This window comes from Anguilla anguilla, chromosome 11 (genome assembly GCF_013347855.1).
Source record: "Anguilla anguilla isolate fAngAng1 chromosome 11, fAngAng1.pri, whole genome shotgun sequence".
Lineage (NCBI taxonomy): Eukaryota > Metazoa > Chordata > Actinopteri > Anguilliformes > Anguillidae > Anguilla > Anguilla anguilla.
The window spans coordinates 40,018,387-40,043,312 of NC_049211.1; the positions used below are offsets into that span (position 1 = coordinate 40,018,387).

At 44.9% G+C, this 24,926-nt stretch overlaps 2 protein-coding genes across 7 annotated transcripts; one reads left to right on the top strand and one right to left on the bottom strand.

Moving 5' to 3' along the window:
• The first annotated feature begins 250 nt into the window (after positions 1 to 250).
• Positions 251 to 6,674, top strand: LOC118208517 (cytochrome b561 domain-containing protein 1-like). 2 transcript variants are annotated; one of them, XR_004761577.1, is made up of 4 exons: positions 251 to 769; positions 1,019 to 1,056; positions 3,100 to 6,260; positions 6,300 to 6,674. XR_004761577.1 is itself a non-coding variant. In XM_035383273.1 (3 exons), the coding sequence occupies exons 1-3, from the start codon at positions 610 to 612 to the stop codon at positions 3,604 to 3,606; spliced, it is 705 nt and encodes a 234-aa protein (XP_035239164.1). In that variant the 5' UTR covers positions 251 to 609; the 3' UTR covers positions 3,607 to 6,674. The 2 variants fall into 2 exon arrangements, 1 of the variants encoding a protein (XP_035239164.1); XM_035383273.1 differs by having other exon boundaries at positions 3,100 to 6,674.
• Positions 6,675 to 12,957: 6,283 nt separating this feature from the next.
• Positions 12,958 to 21,547, bottom strand: amigo1 (adhesion molecule with Ig-like domain 1). Of its 5 annotated transcripts, none has more exons than XM_035380584.1 (2): positions 21,374 to 21,547; positions 12,958 to 19,981 (listed from the first exon to the last, which is right to left on the bottom strand). In XM_035380584.1, the coding sequence occupies exon 2, from the start codon at positions 19,887 to 19,889 to the stop codon at positions 18,306 to 18,308; it is 1,584 nt and encodes a 527-aa protein (XP_035236475.1). In that variant the 5' UTR covers positions 19,890 to 19,981; positions 21,374 to 21,547; the 3' UTR covers positions 12,958 to 18,305. The 5 variants fall into 5 exon arrangements, with proteins under 5 accessions (XP_035236475.1, XP_035236474.1, XP_035236473.1 ...); XM_035380583.1 differs by having other exon boundaries at positions 12,958 to 19,978; positions 21,374 to 21,546; XM_035380582.1 differs by lacking the exon at positions 21,374 to 21,547 and adding an exon at positions 20,437 to 20,729 and having other exon boundaries at positions 12,958 to 19,978.
• Between the last annotated feature and the right edge of the window lie 3,379 nt (positions 21,548 to 24,926).

Consider the following 24,926-nt stretch of genomic DNA (forward strand, 5'->3'; position numbering starts at 1 on the left):
TTATGCCTCCGGAGTGCTTTATAACCTCACGTATTCAAAATAGACAAGGAAAACCTGGATCTTAAGCTATTTAGCCGATTACTGCTACATTTAATTCACACAATTAAGAGTCCAAAGTGTAGAGGGTTATGGAAACTTGCAGTTGCATACTTGGCGGTGTGAATCATGTGACGTGTTGGTCTAAGGAAATTTAGGGAAATGATCCCCAAGGCCATCAGAGGCAGTTTTTATAAATAACATCAGCTCGGCGAGTGCTCGTGAAGAACACACGAAGCCGTTTAGGTATGGCTGGTTGTGCTAAATAAATCGTATTCGTGCTACCTACCAAGCTGGTTTGGTCAGGTACGGTAACTAGCTCGCTACTGCTACTTTATTACGTAGACTGCTGCTATAGCCAGCACAGCTGTAGCTATTGGTAATATGCAGTTCAGCAGCAAATTTGAAAACTTTGTAAACCCGTACATTTACTTCAGACAGCTACGTCAACTGGATAAGAGTTGACATTTATTTTTTTAAATGAGATATGATAAAGACGCTTTTGCTGTACGCTTATATTGACGATTTCATAGAAGCGCGAGTTAATAGACGCAGTATCGCAGCACTGAAGCTATGAAAATAGATATACCGTACAGCCCGGTCGGCGAGGGCCAGAGCAGTAGTAATGAATTCTGGATGTATGTGTGGACGCGGAGGCTCGCAACGATCACTGCTCACGTCGTCGCCTTGGGGTTTACCATTTTAATATCGCTGCTGTCACGACCTGGAACAAGTGAGTTGGTTTGTTATTCACGTTTATTCATTTTTTCAAGCATTTCACATCTAAAATATAAGCTTGATTGACTACAATATTGTAAATAGCAGACTAAACTTTCACTATACCCAGCAAGCTCGAGATTTCACCCCGGGATTGAATGAAGATCAAATAGGTTTTCCTGTCTGACAAAGCAGAAGTGGTTTCATATGCTGTGACGCTGGTGTATTCTTGGATCACTAACCCCTTTGCTTTTTGCTGTTCTAGGTTTCTTCTCCTGGCACCCCGTGTGTATGTCCATTTCTGTAAGTTTCCTTACTCTTTCCAAACTTGTAATTCCAGTCACACAATCGCTTAGGGTCCAGTATTTTCTATACTGTTGAGCAACTCACATATAAGTGACGCTTTACTGGGTGTTGACACACACACACACACACACACATACACACGCACACACACAGTTAAGGTCAATTATATAAGTTGGTAAGTGAACTGCGCTGGCACTGTGCATAAGGTTAAGAGAGGACAGAGGACTCGCTGGCTGTCTGTCATTAGATTTGCGACTGGTCACCAGCATGGCTATAAGAATCTCTAATTGTCATTAGTTTAAGGCTCTTATAAATGCTGCTTTAGTGCGGCTGATGGCCGTGTAATGTCGTTACGGTCCCTGTACGTTTTAAATATTTACGCGCTTACGGTGTAGGCGCCCCCTGCCGGGCGATGCTAAAGAGCCGGCTCCTGCTTCTCGTGTCTGACGTGATGCGCCGAGACAGGAAATGAATTATACATCTGCTCATGAATTATGAACAGACCAAATGGCGATGTTCTCGGTGGGGCCTTGTTCCGCGGACAGACACTGAGATTTTGCTCAAGTTTAAGGGCTGAGGGTGTAAAGGAGCACTGTCAGGTAGCCTACGCTCTCCACTTACGCATAAACTAATGTAGCTGGTGTGTGTGTGTGTGTGTGTGTGTGTGTGTGTGTGCTTGTGCGTGTGTGAGAGTGTACATGCTTGCGGATGTGCATATGTGTGTTACATGCATGTGTGTATGTGTGTGAGAGTGTACATGTTTGCAGGTGTGCATACACATGTTACATACATATGTGTTTTATGCATGTGTGCATGTGTGTGAGAGTGTGCATGTCTGCAGATGTGCATACACGTGTTACATACATGTGTGTTATATGCATGTGTGTGAGTGTGCATGTTTGCAGATGTGCACACACATGCGTTACATACATGTGTGTTATATGCATGTGTGTATGTGTGAGAGCGTACATGTTTGCAGATGTTCATACACGTGTGTTATATGCATGTGTGCATGTGTGTGAGAGTGTACATGTTTGCAGGTGTGCATACACATGTGTTACATACATATGTGTGTGAGTGTGCATGTTTGCAGATGTGCATACACATGTGTTACATACATGTGTGTTATATGCATGTGTGCATGTGTGTGAGAGTGCATGTTTGCAGATGTTCATACACGTGTGTTACATGCATGCGTGTTATATGCATGTGTGCATGTGTGTGAGAGTGCATGTTTGCAGATGTGCATACACATGCGTTATATACATGTGTGTTATATGCATGTGTGCATGTGTGTGAGAGTGTGCATGTTTGCGGATGTGCATGCACATGCGTTACATGCATGTGTGTTATATGCATGTGTGCATGTGTGTGAGAGTGTACATGTTTGCAGATGTGCATACACATGCGTTAGATGTGAGGCCCGTTTGTCACTGAAATGGCAACGGGAGGATTATATGAATCCCAGTGAGTGAGCTATTAATGTGTGCTATTAATATTCAGTGCCCTCATGGTTGTAGCTTCGCATAAGTAAATCTACGCTGATATCTCTCCATGGTTTGGAGAGTTACTTCCATTCTTTCTTAGCCCAGGATTCTCATTTAACTCATCATGTGCAAGCATTTGTTTTTGATCCTTAACAAAGGATTTCACAAAATTCAGTAATCACCCATTTTAACTCGTATTTTTGAAGAAAAAACATTTCTTTGTCTCAAAGTTAAGGACAAATATTGATTGGATTTAGGTCATAGTCTTCAATGAACATTTTTGGTTCACTTTAACATACAAATAAATGCTGAACTCACCAAACTGTGTTATTTAAGGAATACAATAATACTTTCTTTTTTCCTTTTTTTTTGAATGTCAAAGTTAATGTTCATTAAATCCAGCATTAAATATCTCTCTTCCCATTCTTTTTCTCTCTCCCCCTCCTCTCTCTCTCTCCCTCCCACTCTCTCTTTCTGTGCCCCTCTCCCTCCCCCCTCTTCCCCTCTCTCTGTCTCTCTCCCTCCCTTTCTCCCTTCTTTCTTCCGCTCTCAGTTCTGCCTGTGTATGACAGAGGGGATTCTGCTATTTTCAGCGGAGAGTTCCCCATTTTGTTTCAAGTCTCGGAAGGGGAGGGTGCGGCTGCACTGGTTCCTGCAGGCCCTGGTGGTTGTGGGCGGGGCCATTGGCGTGGGCTTCATGGTGGCCAGTAAGAGGGTGTCGGAGCGCCCCCACCTGGCCAGCTGGCACAGCGTCCTGGGGGTGGGCACGCTGGTCGTCACGGCGCTGCAGACCGCGTGCGGACTGCGCCTGCTCTTCCCCAACATGCCGCTGCCCGCCCCCTCCCCACCCCGGCTCCGGCTCTACCACACCACCTGCGGCCTGGTGGCCTACCTGCTGGCCGTCGCCACGGTGATGCTGGCCATGTTCACTGACTGGTTCCAGGCAACGGTGAGGGGCCTGCTCTGGTACCCCGTGTCCCTGCTTCCCCTCCTCCCGGCCCTGGTGGTGATGAACCAGATCATCAGGGCCTACCTGCCAAAGAAGAAGATTGCTATCTGAAAGAACCACACCACCAGGGTCTATCTGCCAAAGAAGAAGATGTCTATCTGAAAGAACCAGACCACCAGGGCCTACCTACCCAAGAAGAAGATTTCTATCTGAAAGAACCAGACCACCAGGGCCTACCTGCCCAAGAAGAAGATGGCTATCTGAAAGAACCAGACCACCAGGGCCTACCTGCCCAAGAAGAAGACAGCTCACTGTCTGAAAGGCAGGTCTCGCCGGTCCTCGCACGGCTTGGTCCAGGAGGCTTTTGTCTCCATTGTGAGGTTGGCTGGCATTCGGTCCCCGTTTCTGTAGACAGGTTTGAGAGACTGAAAGAATGATGCTTGTCAGACTGCGCATGAGAAACAGAAGTGCGATTTTTCCTGATAAATCAGGAAGTTCTCATTTTTCGACCCTCAATGACTCTGTGGGCCACTAGTTTTTAGCCTTATTGCCGAACATTCTCTCCCACTGTCAGCTGTCAGAGTGTGGAAGCTTGTGTGTTCATACTCACAATGTACCAAAGTCCTGACTCACGTAAGGCTTGAAAGTCTGTAATTCCTCATAAATCAGGGAAATTTAGAAAATCACATATATTTTGTGCAAAGCACTGTGCAAGACATATTGGATGTAAAACTACCCACCTCTGAGATCTATGAAGTCATCAACTTTAAATGATACATACCTGTGTAGCCAAATTTTCACCGGCATCGTTTCTTTACTTTTTCCCCCTGAAAAACCGGAACTTTCCAAACTAAAGAAACAGGGATTGTTTCCTGAAAGATACAGGTAACCTGTTGCTTGTTCCATTGCTTTGTTTGCTCTTCTGAGGATGGCTGTAGTTTTAAAAGCTGTGCAATGTTGTGATTTCACACCTCCTCCACACCCAGTTGTAGTGAGTGCTGTGTTTGTCCCTTATCCACATGAGGAAGCACAGTGTTTGCTCAGCACTCTTGTAACAGGAATTACAGCTTAATTGTCCTTTTGGCAGTATAGTTCACCAGATTAACCAGTCAGTAAATACAGTACAAGTCACACAAGATGTAGTTAAAGACCTTGTACAATACATTTCTTCCTTGCACTTGAAGTGTTAATGAAGCCACAAGATGAAGATGTGTACTTACTTCAAATTTATAAGCAGTAAAATAACAGTTTCCTTTTGCTGTAGATGTATGTCATGACCATACATGAGGGCTGGGGGTCTGACATATGATACGATGCGATAATACTTTGTCTAATTACTCAGAAATTTGTCTTGCGTCGTCGTGCCAACAGCTCCATATACTGACAAAAGACAAGCACAGTACTACAAAAGACATTAAAAAGAATACAACTGAATACAATTAAATATTTTAAAAAAAATTCTCCTATGTACCCCTGACGCAGTGTGACTGTTTGCCATGAATAATAACGTAAGGTTTACTTATTGACCAGTAGCTACGGGGTTGCAGCACTTCTTGGCTGAAATGTAAAGCTCCATGTTACTTGTGAGGCGACATAGCTCAGGAGGTAAGAGCGGTTGTCTGGCAGTCGGAGGGTTGCTGGTTCGATCCCCGCTCTGGGCGTGTCGAAGTGTCCCTGAGCAAGACACCTAACCCCTAACGGCTCTGGTGAATGAGAGGCATCAATTGTAAAGCGCTTTGGATAAAAGCGCTATATAAATGCAGTCCATTTACCATTTACTTACTCGGGGTGTAAACCTCAGGCTTGACCACAGCAGGATAGGATACGATTTCGATTCTTCAGGCAAAGGCTCAGTATTTGGTAATATCACAGATTTTGGTACGATACAATCCAAAATGATCTGACATAGTAAGAGACAATCAATATCCTGCTAACAATCCTGTTACAACGTATGCATACAACCAAAAAAAGCTTGAGGGTGCAAAAACTTACTGATGTCACGTTTAACAGAAGGAAAAACGTGACTAGCCAGAGTGATGAGGTTGAGTCAGAAATGTAAACAGTGATGTTGGCAGTGTTGCTTGAGAGAAAACTGCAGTAAGATTGCACATTTAAATATTTTGTTATGATCGATATCGGCAGTGTAGTATAAAGGGTACGGAGCTGGCCTTGCAACCTAAAGGTCACACGTTTGATTCCCAGGTAGGGCACTGCTGTTGTACCTTTGAGCAAGGTACTTAACCTGCATTGCTTCAGTATATATCCAGCTGTATAAATGGATGCAATGTAAAATATATATTAAAAAAAGTTATATAAGTCACTCTGAATAAGAGCGTCTGCTAAATGCCTGTAATAATATGGATCTTTTTTTGAATGTTGCATGTTTGAATTGCTGCCCTTTGAACCGATAGCCTAAACTAATCCAGATTAATGCATCTTTACACCCAATGAACAGTGGTTACACCCCTATTGCTTATGCAAGAAAGGTGCTATCAAAATGGCCAATACCAAAGCCTTCTATGTTGGACAGTACAATAGCTGTTGCATTCAACATAAAAAATAACTTTTAAAATCTCAACTGAATAAAACTGGCTGTTGCATTTATTAGCTTTCACTTTTTATGTGCATTGTAATCAGTAAAAAAATATGATTTTGATTGCACAGGGTCTTTAAACAAATGTAGGTTTTACTGACAAAATGAGCAAAAGCGAGTCTTCTCTGTGTTTTAGTGTTTGTTGATGTGTGAATCTGGGGGATGCCTTAATGTTCTCCATTCTGAACCTGCTCTGTTAGTTGATGCACAGTTTCTCAGAGACAGAGGTGCTTAAATTTGGCTCCTTTTAAAATGGGGAAATGTTATTCAGGGTTAGAGGTTTGGAGTTACTTCACCAGGGAAACCACACTCTGGTTGTTTATAATCATGTGATTTATTCTCTCGGGCTGCTAGTGTAGTATTCTCATGTGTGGATTCTGTGAACATAAGTCCTGATAATGTGCAATGAAAGTGCTTACAGGTGATCTTATAAACACGTAGTTCGCGCCATTTTTATGTTCTCTTCCTGCACAAGTGGCATTAAAGTTATAACAGTGGGAGTTTCCTCAGGGCCATGGTGATGTAATGGCTTACTAGGTCTCAATAGTGGAATGTTCTTAATAAATACAATTTAATACTACTTTAATTGTTTCCGTTTTGCATTTATTTATTTCTTTTTTCCATGTCTGTATGAATTCACTGTGGGCTGCTTTTTATGATAAAGTACAAAATAGATTATTATTATTATTATTATTTAATAAGAATGAGAAGAACAATAAGAAACAGAAATGGTATTCAGGCAGTGAGAACCAGCAGACTAGGTGAGTCACCTTTTGGGTTTGGTATGGTTTGTGACTTGGGATGGGTTAAAGTTGAGTATTGACGTGAATAGTCTATAATCCTCAATCCTAAAGTTTTTTTCTGCATGTGTAAATTGAGCAGCATGTCATTGGTTATGGGTGAGGCCATCGATTTGTCACATGACCCTCAGGGATTTAAGCTTCAGTTTCAATCATTATCCTCCAGGGGGTACAGGTAAGCATTTGAAAGGCACAGTAAAGTGAGCAATCATATCACTGATTGGCTAAATATTTGACCTAATAAGGGGAGATGAAAAATTGGAGGGAATGTCAGATGCACATTATGAGAAGCACGCCTTTGAGTAAATGAGGGTGACAGTATCTGTGTGGTGCAGTGCACACACATTTAATTTATTTAGCCCAATTTCCAGTGTGACAAATCAACCAAAGATGGCAATAGGCCCCTTTAATGAAAAACAAACATCAATTAATGTGTGAGACATTAACAAGGCAGAATCATCTGTCAGCTAGAGAAAGGAGCCGCCAGCAGCAACTGGATGTAATGGATGCTTTCTCTAATGCAAATATTCCACTGTAAACAGTGGAAAATCCCCAACTTTGCCTTTTAAAACGAGCATGTAGTAAACAGAGGGGCCACAGTTTGACTGCTTTGGTAGAAGTAGGCCAAAGTAGGCCAAAGCAGTGTAAAAAATAAAAAGGAAAGAACCATTAGAGCATATGTGTGAATGAACAGCTGGGACTAATCTGTTTTGCATAGGTGTATGTTATTTGTTTTTCACAGACAATTTATGACTGATTCGAAAGTTTCAGATTTTTCACGCTGTCCCTGCCTGACGGCACACCTGAAGATAAATCATAATCTGTCCTACCTGGCAAGATGGTTCACATCGCTGGTTAAACAGTTTGTTCAGTCACTAAATCATTACACCTGTTTAGATTTAGAATAAATTCACGACATCCAAGGACAAATGTTAGGCTCCTGCTAATATTTGGTTCTTTTGTATAACTGTTGATGGCATGTAATCTTCCACGTGTTTACCTTTTCCTATTTTGGCAAGGCAGCTGGAAACACTCAATTTAAAGAGAAGGAAAAAGCCCGCGTGGTTATTTAGAGGAAATGCTATATGGTCAAAGACCACTAGATGGCAGTAGTGCATAAGTGTGAAAATCCTTACGAGGCATCATGATAATAAAAAGGTCTGCCGTTTTAACATCGCAGTTGCATATCCAGCATTTAGATGGCGCCAATTACCGTTTATTATTCAGTTTTCAGAAATGCCTTCGAAACAAAATCACATCAATAAATCTCATGGTAATTATTCCACAACGCAGACTCCTGGAGATCCATTTGTATGCTAGTTGCATTGCGAATCTGACCTATGGGCGTACGCCCACACTGAATTGTAGCAGACGAATGAAAAAAAATCTATCAAATGAAATCCTTCATTAGACCCTTATTTTCATTCATCTGCATAAGCTCTCGTGGGATTTTATATTGGATAAGACAGGGCCCCAAATCCTGGTCCTGGAGAGATGCGGGGTCTGCTGGTTTTCATTGCAAACACCCTCTGGTTTTCATCATTACACCAAATCGATCAATTCAATTAGATGAATACGTGCCCAGATAGCCAGCGTCTCCGTGCCGGATCTGTGCCGGTTCTGGCCCGAAGTCAGCACTGCCGCTGCAGATCCGGCACAGAGTCGCTGGCTATCTGGGTAGAGACCTCACCTGGTCTCTTGGACCTGAACTGGGTGCTGATTTTAAAGTGAAAACAAAAACTTGCATACCCTATGGCACACCAGGTAAAGCCCGGAACCCTCCCCCATAGGGAACGTGGACTGAAGTAAAAAGAGCCGCTCCGGGTTTTACTCAGCGCAGTCATCCATCTCTCTCTGTAATCCTGCTCCATGACACATGCCCCTGGTCTAATGAATATGTATACACGTGTGATTCACCGTTGCGAATAGAGACTGAGGTTCCTGTTCCTCGTTCTGTGTGATTCATAATGTAACGTGCTCGAGCACCGGGCCCATGCTTCTCAGATTACTGCCACGGGTAAGTGATGCAATAGGTGCGGCTGTTGAGCGGAGACTGCCCGTCGTCACGGTACCCAGCCAACATTACTCACCGCCCAGATGCCCCGAGAGCAACAATAGATTACCAAGCCTGTCTTTACAAACTCCTCAGTAAAATTATATCAATCCATATCTACTGTTAGATGAGACGGCATTGAGACGGTCACACTATTTGTGTTGTTTTGGTTCTGTACTCCAGCACTTTGGATTTGAAATGAAACAATGAATTAAAGTGCCAGCTGTCTGCTTTAATTTGAGGGTATTTTGCATCCATATTGGGTGATCTGTGCAGGAATTGCATTCTACTCAGTCATTATTTCAAAGGAAAACGTGCTTGGTTGAAGGTGATTTATAAAATGCACATTTTCCTCTGTTTAATCTGCCAGAGATGTTTGATTAAGAACATTCTATCTTGAGCCCTAGCAAACTGTCCACTTTTTTCATATATTGGTCTAGATGTATGATTAGATTTGAGAAAGCTGGTCCTACATCAGTTTTTAATATCAGAGAAAGTGTGGCCATCTTCCAGCCAATCAAGGTGCATTACTAAAGAAGTAGTAAACAGAATGACTGTTCAAGGGTTTTTTCCCCACTGGGAGTTTTTACCTTATGAACGTGCTATTTGGGGGTTCAGGTCTGGTGTTTGCTCTGTTTGCTCTTTTTGCTCTGTCTCTTGCCTTGCTACTCTGTAAAGGGTCTTTATGACAGTTCTCTGTAAAAAGCACTATAGAAATAAATTTGAATTGAATAACCTCAAATGTATATAAAATCGATAAACCGACCATGTTTCTGTTTATCCTGCTACACTAATTAACAGCTAATTGGTCCCACCTTAATAAACTAAATCATCACAATCGGCAAATTCACTTTCAAAGATCAACATTCAATCTCAATCATTAATTAGTCCATTATACAAAGCAGACTCATGGACTGTAGGTGCATGTGATGTTATCCACATGTGTTTCTTTTGCTTTTTAAAAGAGCCTCAGCCAGATATCTACAAAGCTTGGCTTCATCTTGGGGACTCAAAGTCTCCAGATCTACCATTCGACACCACCACCAACCAAATGGTTGCCAAACTAAACCTCTGTTGAAGGCAATGAACAAGAACAAGCATCTGGAGTTTTCTAATCAGTGTTGGGACGTCTAGCATTTTGGCCATGGATGTCAGTGGTGGCTTTTGTGCCAAAGGATTCTTATGCTGAAAAGGACATCATAGCCTATCTATGGTGAGATATTGATGTTATGGGGTTGTTTTGCACCTGTTGGTCCTGGGGTTCTTTGTTAAGTTTAATTGAGTCGTAAACAAATCACATAATTCTATGGAAATTACACAGTTCTATGGAGGATAACTGAGTAGTGTTACCCTTGTGAAGGCAGCACAAGTACGTGAAAGGGGTTTAGTTGTGACTTTTTTGGGTGGGGGTCTGGGGGAAATAAATGTATAATTTTGGTCTATTCCATTGAATCATTATTAAATTTTCCACATTTGAGACTTAAAATATAGCTGAGTACGTGTATGATTTATTTTATGAAGTTTTATTTGTTTATCAATGATATTAATAATTTTGGAGAGCAGTGTAGGTAAGTGGTGACAGACAAGTGTCGAATTGTAGGTAAATACTGTCATGTCCAATGGAGCCATTCCTTTTAAGAGCCAAATGCCTTACGGGTAAAATGCACTGCAGGGTGAGACTGCATAGATTCTAAACCAATACCTGCTCCCAGCCTGTGCATCACCTTTGGGCAGTGACATTTAGCCAGTCAGCCAATGTGCTACAATTGCGTATTACACCAATACCAGTTTCCGTGTAGTGTCATGTTAACCAAACCTGAAGCCCACGAAATACAACGGCCCTGAGACCCGGGCAGTCATTGAATGTACAAGACGTAGCGAATACAAGTTTGAAGCTGAATACCTTACAGTCGGTGTTTCATAGTTTGAAGTTGGCCGGTCACATGACTTAGCTAACAAAAACCCAAAACAACGCATGCCAATATAATAATTGGGGGAATTGGAATGACCTCCCCGTGGAGGTCAGAACAGCTGAGACACTGACCCATTTCAAACGACGACTGAAGACTCACCTCTTCAGGCTGCACCTCTCCCCATCCCTCCCTAGCCCCCTGTAAATGACTGTAAGCTTAGGGTTGTAACTAGGCAGCTGTTTCGTAGGCGACTTAGGTGCATTAACTGTCTTAACTACTGCTTGTATTTTTTCCATAGACTGCGTTGTTGCCGTTCTCGTTGTGTTAGTGTTAATCAGTTTAACCTTCAGGGTCCAAGTTGAACTATGCGGTTGTTCCCTGCACTTGGACCGGTACTTCTCTCTAGGGTTTTCGTCATACTTGTTCCTGGTTATGGTTATACACTTTGTTGTACGTCGTTCTGGATAAGAGCGTCTGCCAAATGCCTGTAATGTAATGTAATTACCACAGGAGGACAAACTGTCTAACTGGAATGTTTTCTCTATACACCCAGGGTACACTGAACTGCGAGCATAAAGATATGCTGTATGTCAATGGTAACCAACCCTGTTCCTGGAGATCTACCGTCCTGTAGGTGTTCACTCTAACCCTGACAAAGCACACATTCATCAGCTAGAGATCTTATTGAGCTGCTAATTAGTAGAATCGGGTGTGCCGAATTAGGGTTGAAAATAAAACCTACAGGATGGTAGATCTCCAGGAAGAGTTGGTTACCACCGCTGCATGTAAATATCTTTAATAATGCTGTGGATCAGAACTGGGTGAAATAATTATCTGAAACACTTTAAGCCTTAAGATACCAGTGAAATCATTGCAGATCACTGTCAAAAAAAAAAAAACTATCTATGTTCATTGATATTTAAACCATTCTTCTTTCATATGATTACATGTTTTTGTTATTTTTGTTGACAATTCTCTGGGAACCACAGGCGAGCTCTCAGATTCTATTGCCAGTGAAAGAGTTAAGAGTGTTTCAGATGCACATTTCACCCCAGCTTGGTCTGGGCTCCACGTGAGAAGAGCTTTTCAGCGACACCTGATCTGGAAACGGCTTTTCAAATCTGAGGGGCTGTTGTCAGGTTCTGTGGGGTACCCTGATAAGCAGTTCCTTGTTCTAGTTCACATGTTAACACCGCACTGCCCCGCTGGCTTGTACAACCACACTTGACCCGGAACAAATCCAGTCGTTTGGATTTGCGTTTCGTGTTTCCTCTTGGAAATACTACATCAGATTCCGTCTTACAGATTTTTTATGGATTCAGAAGCAGATCTGTCTGTAAATTCATCTTGAGAACCACTTAGTACTTTAGATGCCATTCATGTGTTAATTATTTAACTTTCAAACACTTCATGGCATTTTATGACAGGGGTCTGGAGAGCTGCATGGCTGTCAGTTCTTGTTTTCATCTGTAGATCAGCAACCACTTCAGACCCGAGAAACCAGGGCAGATGAGTCAGAGGTGTAAGCAGCAGCTTTAACTCATCACTTAAGTGCTGAGTAACAATGCAAGCCTGCAGGCCCTGTGGCTCTCCAGGACCTGGGCTTGAAAAGCAAGTAAAAGTCCTGCCTCGTGTCTCTTCCTCCCATGAACTCAGCCTGCTGATCTCACTCATTACTTCTACCTCATGGCTAAGGAATTGTGCTAATCAGCAAATCCAGGTGATTGGAACAAAATATTACTTTCAGGACCTGAATTTTCCCCTTCAGTCATGAAGTATTTGACTGTTGACCCAAGGAAGGTGTTGTGTTGGCCATATCAAGCATACACTGTTAATCTAGCTAGCACAAAATGTTAATGCAGTGTTTCACACAATGGTGGTGGTGAATAACAATACTGTAGCAACTTTTTTTTTTTTTACCAACTCCCAAACCACTGCTTTTCAGCTATATCGTAACTAGGTCAAGATCACACTTGTACATCTTTTTAAAGGAAAACATCTTAAAGACGTGCTTGTGACGCAAAGAGATCACAAGAACACAACATTCTCACAGGCTAAAAGAACATGTCCGAAATGTTATTTCGCTAGACGGGACATTCTCGGTACGTCCAATAAATTTCAATTTATTTATTTCTTTGAGAGAACTAATGGGTACCCCATGGGTACCCCGGAAAAAGACAGCACACTCAAAAGAGTCTGAACATGAACAACATCACAGTCTCTTCCCAATCGGTCCCGTCCAAGGAAAACCTGACTTTCCGGAAGTGTTTTCTTCCGCTGTGCTGCTGTCGATGGCTTTTGTGGTGAACCTCCGGAGCGACAACGTCGCGGTTTAGATTCGCCGTCCAGGGAGAGAGGGAGAGCTCTCCCAGACGCAGGTCTCCAGGACCCACGCGCTTTGAGAACGGACACGGAGACAGAGGAATGGACGGACAGTCAGCTGACACAAACTGCAGAAGCCTTCGATGGTCGTTCAGGCCAGTCGTACAGAGAGACCAGTTTTATCATGTTCTTCCCGAGAAGTCAAGATGCTTCCAGCCCCGTGAAGTCAACATCTGGCTAATAACATTGACAACGAAGACTGAGACAGGAATCCGCATCATCGATACAGACAAAGGTTTGTCAACTGTTAACAGCAATGGCTAACACAAAGGTACTGTTTCTATCACACACACGGATAAGCAATACTTCAATACAACGCTAGTCAGCAATGCTTTCTGCATTGGAACACTTACACATATAATGGGATGAAGGCCTTGTTCTTTGTCCTTCTGCATCAACACATCTCCGAGCCACTTCTTCCTGGGCCCAAATGAAGCTTTAAGAAAGCTTTTCAGAAAAAACCGCAGTAAAAGCACCCGTGACTTTTTTTTGGCGGGGTAGTGTTTTTAAAAAAAAAAGTTGTTAATATTGTGGATGCAAACAGAGCTGCCTTTTTCGACTTCCTCCCTGAGCTGTATAATTAGGTTCCAGCACTTCACTGAGACACATGTCCTTATAAACAGACCCTACCAAGCTGAAACATTGGCTCACCATACAGTATTTGGGTATGGATGGTAAAACTAAACAGAACAACATTATAATCACTGTCAGGCACTAGCCATTAGCAGACTTACATGACGTACATCTGCAAAGGTGTTTTGCACTACATGTCTGGTATGTATATTGTACTAAACTGAGTATAGCACTGTGTACAGGAGAACGCTGATTGCTTTTCTTGGGTCCTTCAAAGCTCTGTTTGGTAGACAGTGAATTAAATAACTGACAAGATTCCTATGGTATGTTCATTCATAATGGTGAGAAAGAGAGCCTGTGATTTCAGTGTTTGTGCCTCACAACCTTCAGTGAACCGCAGAACTCCGTAGTGCGTTTCAGACTCTTGCCCGTCAGCGAACACAAGCTGCAGGAGAGTTCGACTGCACTCGGTCTCACAGCGTCTGTGTGCTTAGCTACCTTTACCAAAATATGATACGTTTGGGAACACAATATCCCCCGTATAAGGAATGTCTTTAAGTATGACAAATTGTGCCCTGCACATATTTGAAAATAGATGCTATTGCCAATTTCAGGATACATTGGGCAATGTAAAAATACAATTACAAACATGATAGCACATGTTTTTTTTGTTTTTTCTTATTTATATTTTTAATACCACTTGTATGTTTTAGAACAGGGGTGTTTAATCTTATCTGAAAAGGGTCGGTGTGGGTGCAGGTTTTTGTTTTAGTCCAGCACCATGAAACCTGATTCACCTATTTAACCCATCAAGGTCTTCAATCAAGAACCTGCAAAACATAAACCTGCACCCACACCCTTACCCTTTTCTTTACCCTTTTCGGATATGATTGGACACCCCTGTTTTATAATATCAAAAATATTTCTCATATTTTGAATATATTTTCCTTATGTAGACAAAAATGTATGAACAGCAGAATTTACGAGGCTGAACATGTTCAGGGTTCCAACCGAACATAAATGAAGACACTAACCACGTATTGTATTTCCTAGTGAAATTCCGACAGTGTGAAACCGTTCTATTGCCTGAGGCAGTGTAATGCCTCTACCTGCTTATTGACAGACAGTCTGGGGCTTCGGCTGCTCCTGTGACCCGTCCCGTCCTGCTGGCGTTGTGCTCAGCGTTCTAAACTGAATGGTGTGATAAACCCGCCGGGGGGGGGGGGGGGGGGGGGCGGTCCGTAACCAAACGGCACAAAGGCAGGGGGCGCGTAACCACGGGGACTGTCTGCGATGACTAAGGAAGAGAACATATGCGCATAAACTTGACGGAACAGGCTTAAAAGTTACCTCGGCCAATTTCAATCGAGGCTGTCGGCACAAAGAGACAAAAGGGCATGTAGATTTGGTGGAAAGAAAACACTGCAAATATGAAATATCTCTACTTTCACAGTGAGAGGCAGGCAGACTATTGCCTCATTCCATCAAAGGCTGTAAATAGCATTCTCTAATACCACAGCTATAGTCTGATCATAACAGGCAGGCTTTGCCTAATATAAAGTAAGCTCCCCCGCCCCCCCCCCCCCCCCCCTTTCTGCAGGAGATGCAAGCGGTTGGTAAACACTGTCAGAAAAACATGACTGGTGTTTGGCTGCGAGCATCTGAGGAACGCTACAGAGTTAATTTGCATTACAGATTTAATCCTTTGTTCAAGTGACAACCGCAAAAGGTGTCATTTAAGAATTATTACTACAATTCACAGACTGTGCCCTTTTCGTATGAGTTGTGATGTAAGCGTTCTCCGCCTACAGGGCTAAAATGTACAAATCTGTCACATGGACATTTCACAGATTCCCCTGACAAGCTACTAGTCCAGCTGCCTAGTGTAGTGGCATATGTTGCTTCTCATGTCCAGCCCTGATGAGTCATCACTAACTGTCCTGGTTGGTTCACAGTAGTTATGGCAGAATGCGACGTCAAGACAACAAAATGGGAGAAGCTACCATGTGCTATCAGTGACCTGCTGATTTCACCCAATCGCTGTGCTCTGCTGTCACAGCCAGAACATTTTAATTGGTCGAAACAAGCGACAGACAGTTCGTAAATCCACCCATTATGGGGCTGATGAAACCTCAATCTCCCAGAACTTTCTCTCTCGGTCCTACCTCGGTCCTTTCTGCTAACCATAATTAAATATATCTCACATAAATATATCTCAGTAAGTTGTATCTCTCTGACACATGTAATAAGGGAAGAAATACCTACATTCATATATGCACAAAGAATAAAAAGTTGGCTTTATGATCATATATAAAGCAATTCCGCAGTAATGGCTGGTCATAATTTCTAAGCAGACTGAACCCTTATGGCATTTGGCATAGCTGTATACTAAACCTTAGTAAACTTGTTACGGGAGCTGACTCTGGATTTATGTAAGAAGTCCAAATTCATAATGCCAGAGAGCCTATTGTGAGAAGCATTCCCTGTCCGTAGTATGATTAAAATCAGGGTGAGATACGGTAGAGCACATATTCTCTTGCATATCTAAGACACTGACTGCATCAGCATGTCCTCTGTATCCCCATCCAACACAAAAAGCAATATACTCCAGCAAGCCAGCAGCCACATTCATTCAGTCATTCACTGTCTGCCTGGCATGACTTTCTGACCCTGTGAATAACGCCTCCCTTACAGAAATATATCCAACGCCGACGTCCGCAGGTCAATGCCAACCTTCAAAGACTAAGCAATCAAAGCCTGAGGAACAGTCTATGAGGTCTTACATGTACCATTTAACAGAGATCATATAACCAAGACAGATTCGATGTAAAACAGCGCACCTTGACCTTCAATATTAAGTTAGGAAATTACACGAGTGTCGTTATTATTTCCTTTACTATACATAACCACACAACTCCATGAGCTCGGTAATCCTCGAATTGTCAAAGAATGCACATGAAGCAGCTAGAAATGACAGCTTGTGATTACGAGTTAAGAGGACACCAAGCACTGTGGAAAACGCACCGAGTAATGACTGCAAATCTCAGAGTCTCACAGCGCACATCTCATCAAAACCGCGGCTTTGTTATATTAAAAATGAATTGTGTTCCCCACCATGAATAGAATGTGAAGTCATTTTTAATCACTCAAGGTGCCCTCAATTCATAATTGGTAATTAAACATCTCTGCTCTTTGACAGAACCACCCCCCAATAACAGTAGCATATTGTGTATTGTTTTCATTGGACAACACTGTTTCTAGGAGCAGCTTTTGGCCAACAAACAACAATAGACTCTCTACCTCTCACTGGACTAGCGAAACAAACAGAAAGCAGGGACCGACTGTGGTACAATGTCTCCGTGCAGACAAGCACGTGGTATGCCTTTACCATGGAGCATGTGCAGAAGCGTCTTTTCTGGCTTATGTTTGGTAATCATGGCTTTGACCGTTGCAGCTGAAAGCTCTCTTTTGGAGAGAAATTTCATGGTTCCTTATTCGTTCAGAAACGCTGTGAAATGCTGTACTTTTATATTTGCTCATTCGATCCCAAACCTTTAGCCCCAAAACCAATTTTAGCTTTGCCTTTTTGATGCAGTATGCTAGCCGTTCACATTTACTATCTTTTTTTTAAATGCTTTTCTAAAGTGGTTATCTGAAAGGTTAATCTGATTGTTTGCCTGCTTCCCAGAAATAAGAATCGAGTCCCATTTTCTCTAGCGATAACCCTCCCTCCCCACCCCCAGCTCGGGAATTTATGTCTTGTTGAGTTTGTTGGATGCTATTCCTCCTGCAGCCACTTTGATAATGACTCAGTGACAGTGAATATTCATGGACCAGCCATCCTGGGCCTGCCAGAGCAGGGATGCGCTGGCGCTAACTTCTATGGGAAAACGGGCGACTCAGAACGAGCGATTCCAATTAAATATTTAATGGCTTCTGAAAGGCTTGCGCTCCTTAATTAATTATAACTGTGGAGCTTTTCTCCTTCCGCAGATGGGACATTTCACTTTCATCTTTTTGGCAGCATTCTTTTAACCCACGACCTCGCTCCCCCCTTTTCTTCAGACGGCACATCTGTCGTTCTCAGCACGCCCCCCGCTCCCTCTCGAACCGTGTCGGGGGCTCCTTCCCTCCTCCACTTCTAGGATTTCTCTTTTGTTTTCGCAACGTGATTCCACTGCCGCTGCCTTTTCACAGTATTCAGATTTAAGTGCTACACATCGAAATGCTGGGAAATTAAACTGATACTCGCGTCTTTGTCCCGGTGGGTTGTCTTGTGCCAAGGCGAAGGGCGGGCACAAAGGCCGCCCCCCCCCCCACCCCACCCACCGCCAACCAACCATCCGCTCCACGGCATGGAGTTTTCCAGAACATCACAGTAGGAAGTTCCACCAAACGGGTTCCCTTACTGCCCCCCCCCCACCACCACCCCCAACCCTGCCAAGGGAGGAAGCGTGTCCATGGGCCATGGGGGGGGGGGGATGGGCGTCCGCTCCTCAAACCACGATGGGGGTGTCGGAGAAGACTGAGCTGATGGAGTCCGCGTCCGACCTCCTCCTCCTCCCCCCCCTGCCCTGCAGCGCCCGCCGCTCTTCCTCCTCCTCCTCCTCCTCCCCCTCCTCCTCCTCCCCGTCCTGAGCGTTGGGTTTGACCTTGCCGTTCTGGCCCTGGAGCTCCTTGGAGTCGGTGAAGACCACGTGGCGGCTGAGGCCGGCCCGGGCGGCGGCGGCGGCGGGGTCGTCGCGGGTGGGCGTGGCGCTGAGCACCGAGGAGCGGATGCTGTCCTCGCGCTGCCGCTGGGCCCCGCCGCCGCACGGGCGGCAGCGGCAGCGGCAGGGCGTCAGGTACAGGTAGATGAGCACCAGCACCACGCTGGCCAGGCAGCCCACCAGCGTGGTGTAGGCGGTGTTGAGCGTGTCCCCGCCCCCGGCCAGGGTGAAGTTGTGCACCCTCACCGTCACGTAGAGCGTCTCGTTCAGCTCCTCGCTCACGGCGAAGCAGGTGTACACGCCCGAGTCCTCCGCCCGCGCCGGCGCGATCCGCAGGCTGCCGTCCGTCAGCACCACCGCGCTCCCGTTGCTACGCGCCGTCACCGGCACGTTGCCGGGCGCGGCCCAGCTCTTCCGCATGTCCCGGTGCCGGGTGTCGCAGGCGAGCACCAGCGTCTGGTCCAGGTAGGCCTCCTCGTCGGCCTCCGCGTACGTGCTGCAGTTCAGGTAGTCGCCGTTGAGCTCGAACACGCCCACCGTCAGCTTCTGCGCGCCGGGCAGCACGCACGTGTAGTCGTCCTTGAAGTCCAGGGCCGAGTTGAGCTTGCGCACGTGCCAGTGCGCCAGCAGGCTGTAGAGGGCGCAGTCGCACACCAGCGGGTTGCTGTGGAAGTAGAGCCCGTTCTTGATCCAGGCCGGCAGGGCCTGGAGGTCGGGGAAGGGCAGGACCTTGATCCGGTTGGCGGAGACGTCCAGCAGGCTGATGTTCTCCGGCCGGCTCTTCTCCTTGACCAGCTCCAGGGGGAAGCGGGACACCTGGTTCTGGCTCAGGTAGAGCTTCTGCAGGCTGACCAGGCCCGAGAAGGCCGTGCGGTCCATCTGGGAGATGTGGTTGTTGTAGAGCAGCAGCACCTCCAGCTGCCGCAGCGGCTCGAAGATGAACTCGTCCAGCTGCCGGAGGCGGTTGGAGGACAGGTCCAGGTAGCGGAGGCGGCCCACGTAGGCGAAGGCCTCGCTGGACAGGAAGCTCATGCCGTTGTGGCTGAGCAGCAGGTTGTGGAGCTTCAGCAGCTTGACGGTGGTCCACTCGGCGCGCAGCCGGGCGATGGAGTTGAAGCTCAGGTCCAGGACGGCCGTGTAGAGCGGCAGGGCGGTGGGCACGGTCGTCAGGTTCATCTTGGAGCAGCTGACGATGTTGCTGGCGCAGATGCAGGTCTTGTGGCAGTTGAGGCTGGAGCCCTGGGTCCCGGGCATCAGCACCAGGGCCAGGCAGAGCCAGAGACTCAGCGCCCGCCCCCGTCGCGCCCCCCGAGGGGGGGGAGAGGCGTCCCTCCGCGCGGGGTCCCCATCCGCCCCGCACGGAAACGGCATGGTCGCTGCCGCGCTCCTTTGATTACCCGAAGCTCACGGAGCGGCGAGCGACAACAGCTGGCGAGATCCCTGGCATGATGAATCAGAGGCTGCTGGGAAAAAAAGTACAGAAAGACACAATGTTTGTTGTGGGGAAAAGGCACTGGGAATCGTCATGGTTACATACTTTTCATTACACCTCCCCTCATGAACATAAATCGACCAGCATGCTGTAATACAGCCACATGCACTTGGTTACGATTACCATGTAGCCTGCAAAATTTTCAATGAGTGGGGGGGGGGGCGGGGAATTCTCAGGATGCAAAGGAAATAAATAAAAATGCATAAAGACGCCTGTGCAACACTACAAACGTGTCGAGTCTCAATCGCAGAAATATGCACGTGCTGTTGCTCCTGGTGAGAGCTTAGAGTGTTCCCTGAAATAAGCGTTCTTAACCGTGAGTTAAGCGTTGCACTGAACCATTTCAACAGACATGCACAAATTATTACAGGGATGTCGTTTCTAGTAAAAATAACGAGAACAAAAGGTAGATTAGCTTACAGTTACTCTAATTAACTCCACAATTCCAAGAGCTGTTTCATTTAAAGTCCAGTTATAACCCCGTATCCATGTGTTTTGTCCTCAGCAACCTCAACTGAAGAGGAAAGCGCTCATTGACGAAAGGAAGCCCTTCTATGGTTTGGTAAAGATAAATAAAAATCACAAAGCACTGGGTTGAGATGAGAAAAGGCTAGGACGACATCCTTGCGAAGCCGAGGTACACGTTATCTAATTAATGACGATTTCCCATGTAAAGACACGATTACGCAAGTGCATGAAGAAAACGAAAACAAACATCTCTGCCAGAGCTCTGCAGCTCCTCAGATAACTGGCCAATAATAAACATGATACATTCCAAATGCAATTCTGTGGTACAGTCCGCCGTCCCTCCGTTATTTGTCTTCTGCTCCTAATAAGGGCGAATAAGATGGAAGTATCCACTCCCCCGGCAAGAGAATGGAAATCCGTTTTCAGCGGGATGCGCGACGTCCTTCCACACCGAATCGTAGTTTGATAAAAACGGAGACGGTGAAAGCAGTTTCTTACGTGACATCAATAGCGCTCTAGCTAGCTGTCGCTCCTGAATTAAGGTGAACCGGAGTTGCGTGTGCTCTCAGTGTGAGAGACGTAAGGCTGCTCCTGCTTCAGCAAAATGTATCTTCAGACGAGTTATTATCCATCGGTCGCGGGATATAGGCTGCGCTTCGTCAAAGATGTGGTGTGCAGTACTGTACTGCTAGGCTACATCATCGGGTGCTCATCCAGCTACAAGTAAAACAACTGAAAACAACCGATAAATGAATCCACCGTTGCGTGACGCAGTCGTTCTCTGTTTTAAACAGACAGGTATTTGTGGCGGAATAAAAGTCGCCTTATAAAGCTTGAAAAACAAAAGGTCAACGAAGCTATTAAATTACGCGCGTGTTCTCAAAGGATTCGCCACCTTTTCCAAGGTGTCTTCCGTTTCATCGCAGTGTAGTCGCACATTTGGTCCTGTCGTTGGGCAGTTCTGGAGTGTTCTGGAGCTTCTCGCGCTTCGGATTCGGAGAGGAGAGCGGCGAGGGGTTTTGGGTGCTTCGGCTAGTTGCACGAAGTCACATTTGCGTTGAGGTGAAAAGTCCTACGGTAAATTACTGACCTCCGCGTTGTAATAATAATTAACAGCAAATTACATTCCATAATTTACTGCCTGTGGATGTCGTTTTTAATGTCAGTTGTATCGTTATGACATAAGAAAGACAGATTGAATTAAAACACATTGGCTCTAATGGTTTTGCCCATTTCATTGTATTCAACTATTAAATAAAATATAGGCTACTTTACTCGTACTATAGGCCGTTAGGCCCACACAGAGAAATCACTGTATTGCAGCTTCCATCACAATAATTCAAACCTTAAAAAAAAAAATATATATATATATGCAAAGGGAATTCATCGCTTTGAAGGTTTTTTATTACACTGAAATGCAGCTGGCATACAGTTGCGCAGTCTGCGACATCCATCCGTCCCGCTCACTCTAACTCCCGTGTGAGCTTGTCTGTAATTACACACTGCCAGGCTGCGTTACATTATTTACATTCGAGCCATCTCATTTTTCAAAGCTAGGTGCCTCCGAGCCATCCTGAATTCATAATATATAGCGTGGGTTACATAATGTGCCCGCCATATCTAACGGTCTTATTGTCCGAATAGATATATTGTTGCAGAGTTATGTTTCACAGTAATGGAGGTAATAATGATCTTTTCCCATTTAATTTGTTTTGAGTTTTAACTCTTGGTAAAAATAAAAAGTATCAATATATTTTGTTACATGTACTCTATGATGCACATTGTATTTTTGTTTCCGATTTTTTCGATTTTTAAAGCAATTTGCATGGTGTATGAAATGTGTTCATATTTTTTATAGTATTAAAATTATATTGTCCAGACTGAGACACCGTATTTTACAATTTATTGACCTGCGTCGCTTTTCATAAAGGCAGGATAATGGCTCTTGGCTGCTAAGCATATCGTTGGCGATCAGAGGAACCACTCAGATACGTCTGGAGCCTAGCCGGTGGTGAGCCAGGTGTTAGATAGCACAGGTAATTATCTAACAGTGACAGACTGAAGTATTTCATTTAAGCACAATCATTGATGAGGGATGGAGGCACCGAAACTGCTGTTTCTCATTGTAATCTTGTCAAATTTAATGATGCACTGCATGAAAACTATGTTTGTAATTGTTATATCCACTGGGCTGTTTTGATTTTCCAAAATAATAGGCCCTAATTTCACCATTTGGTTTCTGTACATGACACTCTACCACTGGCTTTGCTGTTCCCGAAACATTTGACTTCTTGTGCCTTTCTGGGGAACTTGGGGCAGACATTACGGCGCAGATGTTGACTGCAGGTGTCTTTTGAGAGGCCTGCGGGTTTTAATGCTGACAGTGTCACACTGAGTCAGAGCGCGGCAGGCTGCCTGCGGCTCATCAGAAGGCCTGTCTGCGACAGGACCCGAAGCAGGAAGAGATTTAAAGTGACAGGTGGACGAGTGTGAGACGACAAATGAACAGGAACACTCCTTTGCTTTTTAAAATGTAAAGATGGAAGAAAAAAATTTTCAAATCTGAAGCAGGCTATCAGAAAGCATGACCATAAAAATAGTGAGAAAAAAACGAAGCACCCCTTCTAATGTCTATTTTTAAAGCAGCTTAATAAGCATAATTTTGATGATGTATGACTGTTTACAATATGTTCTAGCTAGCTAAACTAGCCAATTTCAGAGAAAATAGCTATATCTGAGGCAGATTAAAAAACCAAATTAGGGATTATCTACAGAGTAGAACTCAACTACTGGAAAGCAAAAGGGTGCTTCTTTGCAGGGCTCCATCTGGGGTGTGCAGTTTTTGGTTCGGAGGAGTACCACTGTGACTCTAGCACAATGAGGCTCCCTTTCCGAGACCAATTATGAGCCACACTGTTTCGCTTTTTGAGATATTCAGCTCTTCACTTTAGCTGCAAACTAGCAATACAGCCAAACAGTGGCGTGCTCACCCCATTCAATGTGAGACGGTTGTTCCCCATTAGCTTTCCTGAGGTGTAATTGGAGCGTGGACCTCTGGTGCAGTGGAGGAGGAACTGCACCAGGGTGGATAGGACCTAATCGGTAATTACAGCCGGTAATGAAGTAGGGGTCACCCTGGGGAGAGGCCGGGATGACCTGTAACAGCCTTATTGTCCTAGCTTTCATTCTACAGCCTCCTCCACTGTAGTGCCCTGTACAGTACTTACATTGACATGAATCCCCTGGTCAGATGAAGCCAAGGTTATCAGATGCAAGGAGAGCCCAGCAAGCCGACCCTATTGGCCATACTTGTTTCAAACTCCTCCGGCTCCTCAAGAAAAGTGCCTATAAAGGTACAGGTGCTTGTCACTGGGGTGGTACCCAATAGGTACATAAAACTGTACCCCTAGCCAGTAATACATAAGTCATTTGTACCTTTTTTGTTTGAAAAAGTTTCTCTTTGTTCCACAGTGGTGGGCGTGTGTTTCTCAGGACGCGGGGTGTCACAGGAGCTGCCTGCGAAAACCGCGTAACCAGGTGACTGTGGAGCTGGTTGCCATGGCAGCCGGGGTCACTGACAGGTGCTGTTTTGCTGTTATGGGGATGGAACCCAGGACCAGGGCTCCTGAGAGGGACAGGAGGATGTTGGCTCGCGCATTTGGTAGAGATGCTAAACAGCATGCGGTGTTTGGTCACATTCAGACACGCTCAGTACCAGCGACACTGACTGAACATCTGTGGAAGCCAGAGAAGTGTGAGGCGAATAAGAGAACATGCAGCATTTTACCATAAACTGAGAAAGGGATTAGCATGCCATGCTAAACTAACGAAAACACATTTTTCAAATAAACGTGTAACAGCACATTTTAAAAATCCTCATTTAAATGATGCATTCATTGAAGCATATGCACAAGGTCTACACTGTTCAAATGTAGTGAAGATCTGGCTGTATAGTGAGAACATGTTGCATGAACTGCAGTGTGCTCAGTGGGAGGTAAAGCTTCAGGTTTAAACCACAGGGGCTTGCTACCCTGGTCTTGACGCAACCTATTATAATCTTGGAGTACCAAGCCTGGTCCTGCTAGCCATTAAGCTGCACTGCTGCTATATTTCCTGCTAGCAGTTGTGCTACACTGCTGCTACACTTTCCACTGAAGCTGCCTCTACGGTTGCCAGATTTGTAATTTGTCAAAAGCAATCAGGAACGAGGTTGGAAGCTGTTGGACTGGGGGGGGGGTGGGGTCTGCCTCAGAACCGATATCTGAGATGAAATTGTCTGGTCGGGACCACAAACTGGACATGTACAAATCATTTTGAAAAACGGATGTTCTGTTCGAAAACCCAGGCTGCCACATGTACTCCAGGTGCATTCAAGCTGGATCTGGCATTAATGGGAATCCTGTATTCCCCATAAGTTCTGCCATTTCCACTGCCCGTCATCTCCCCAC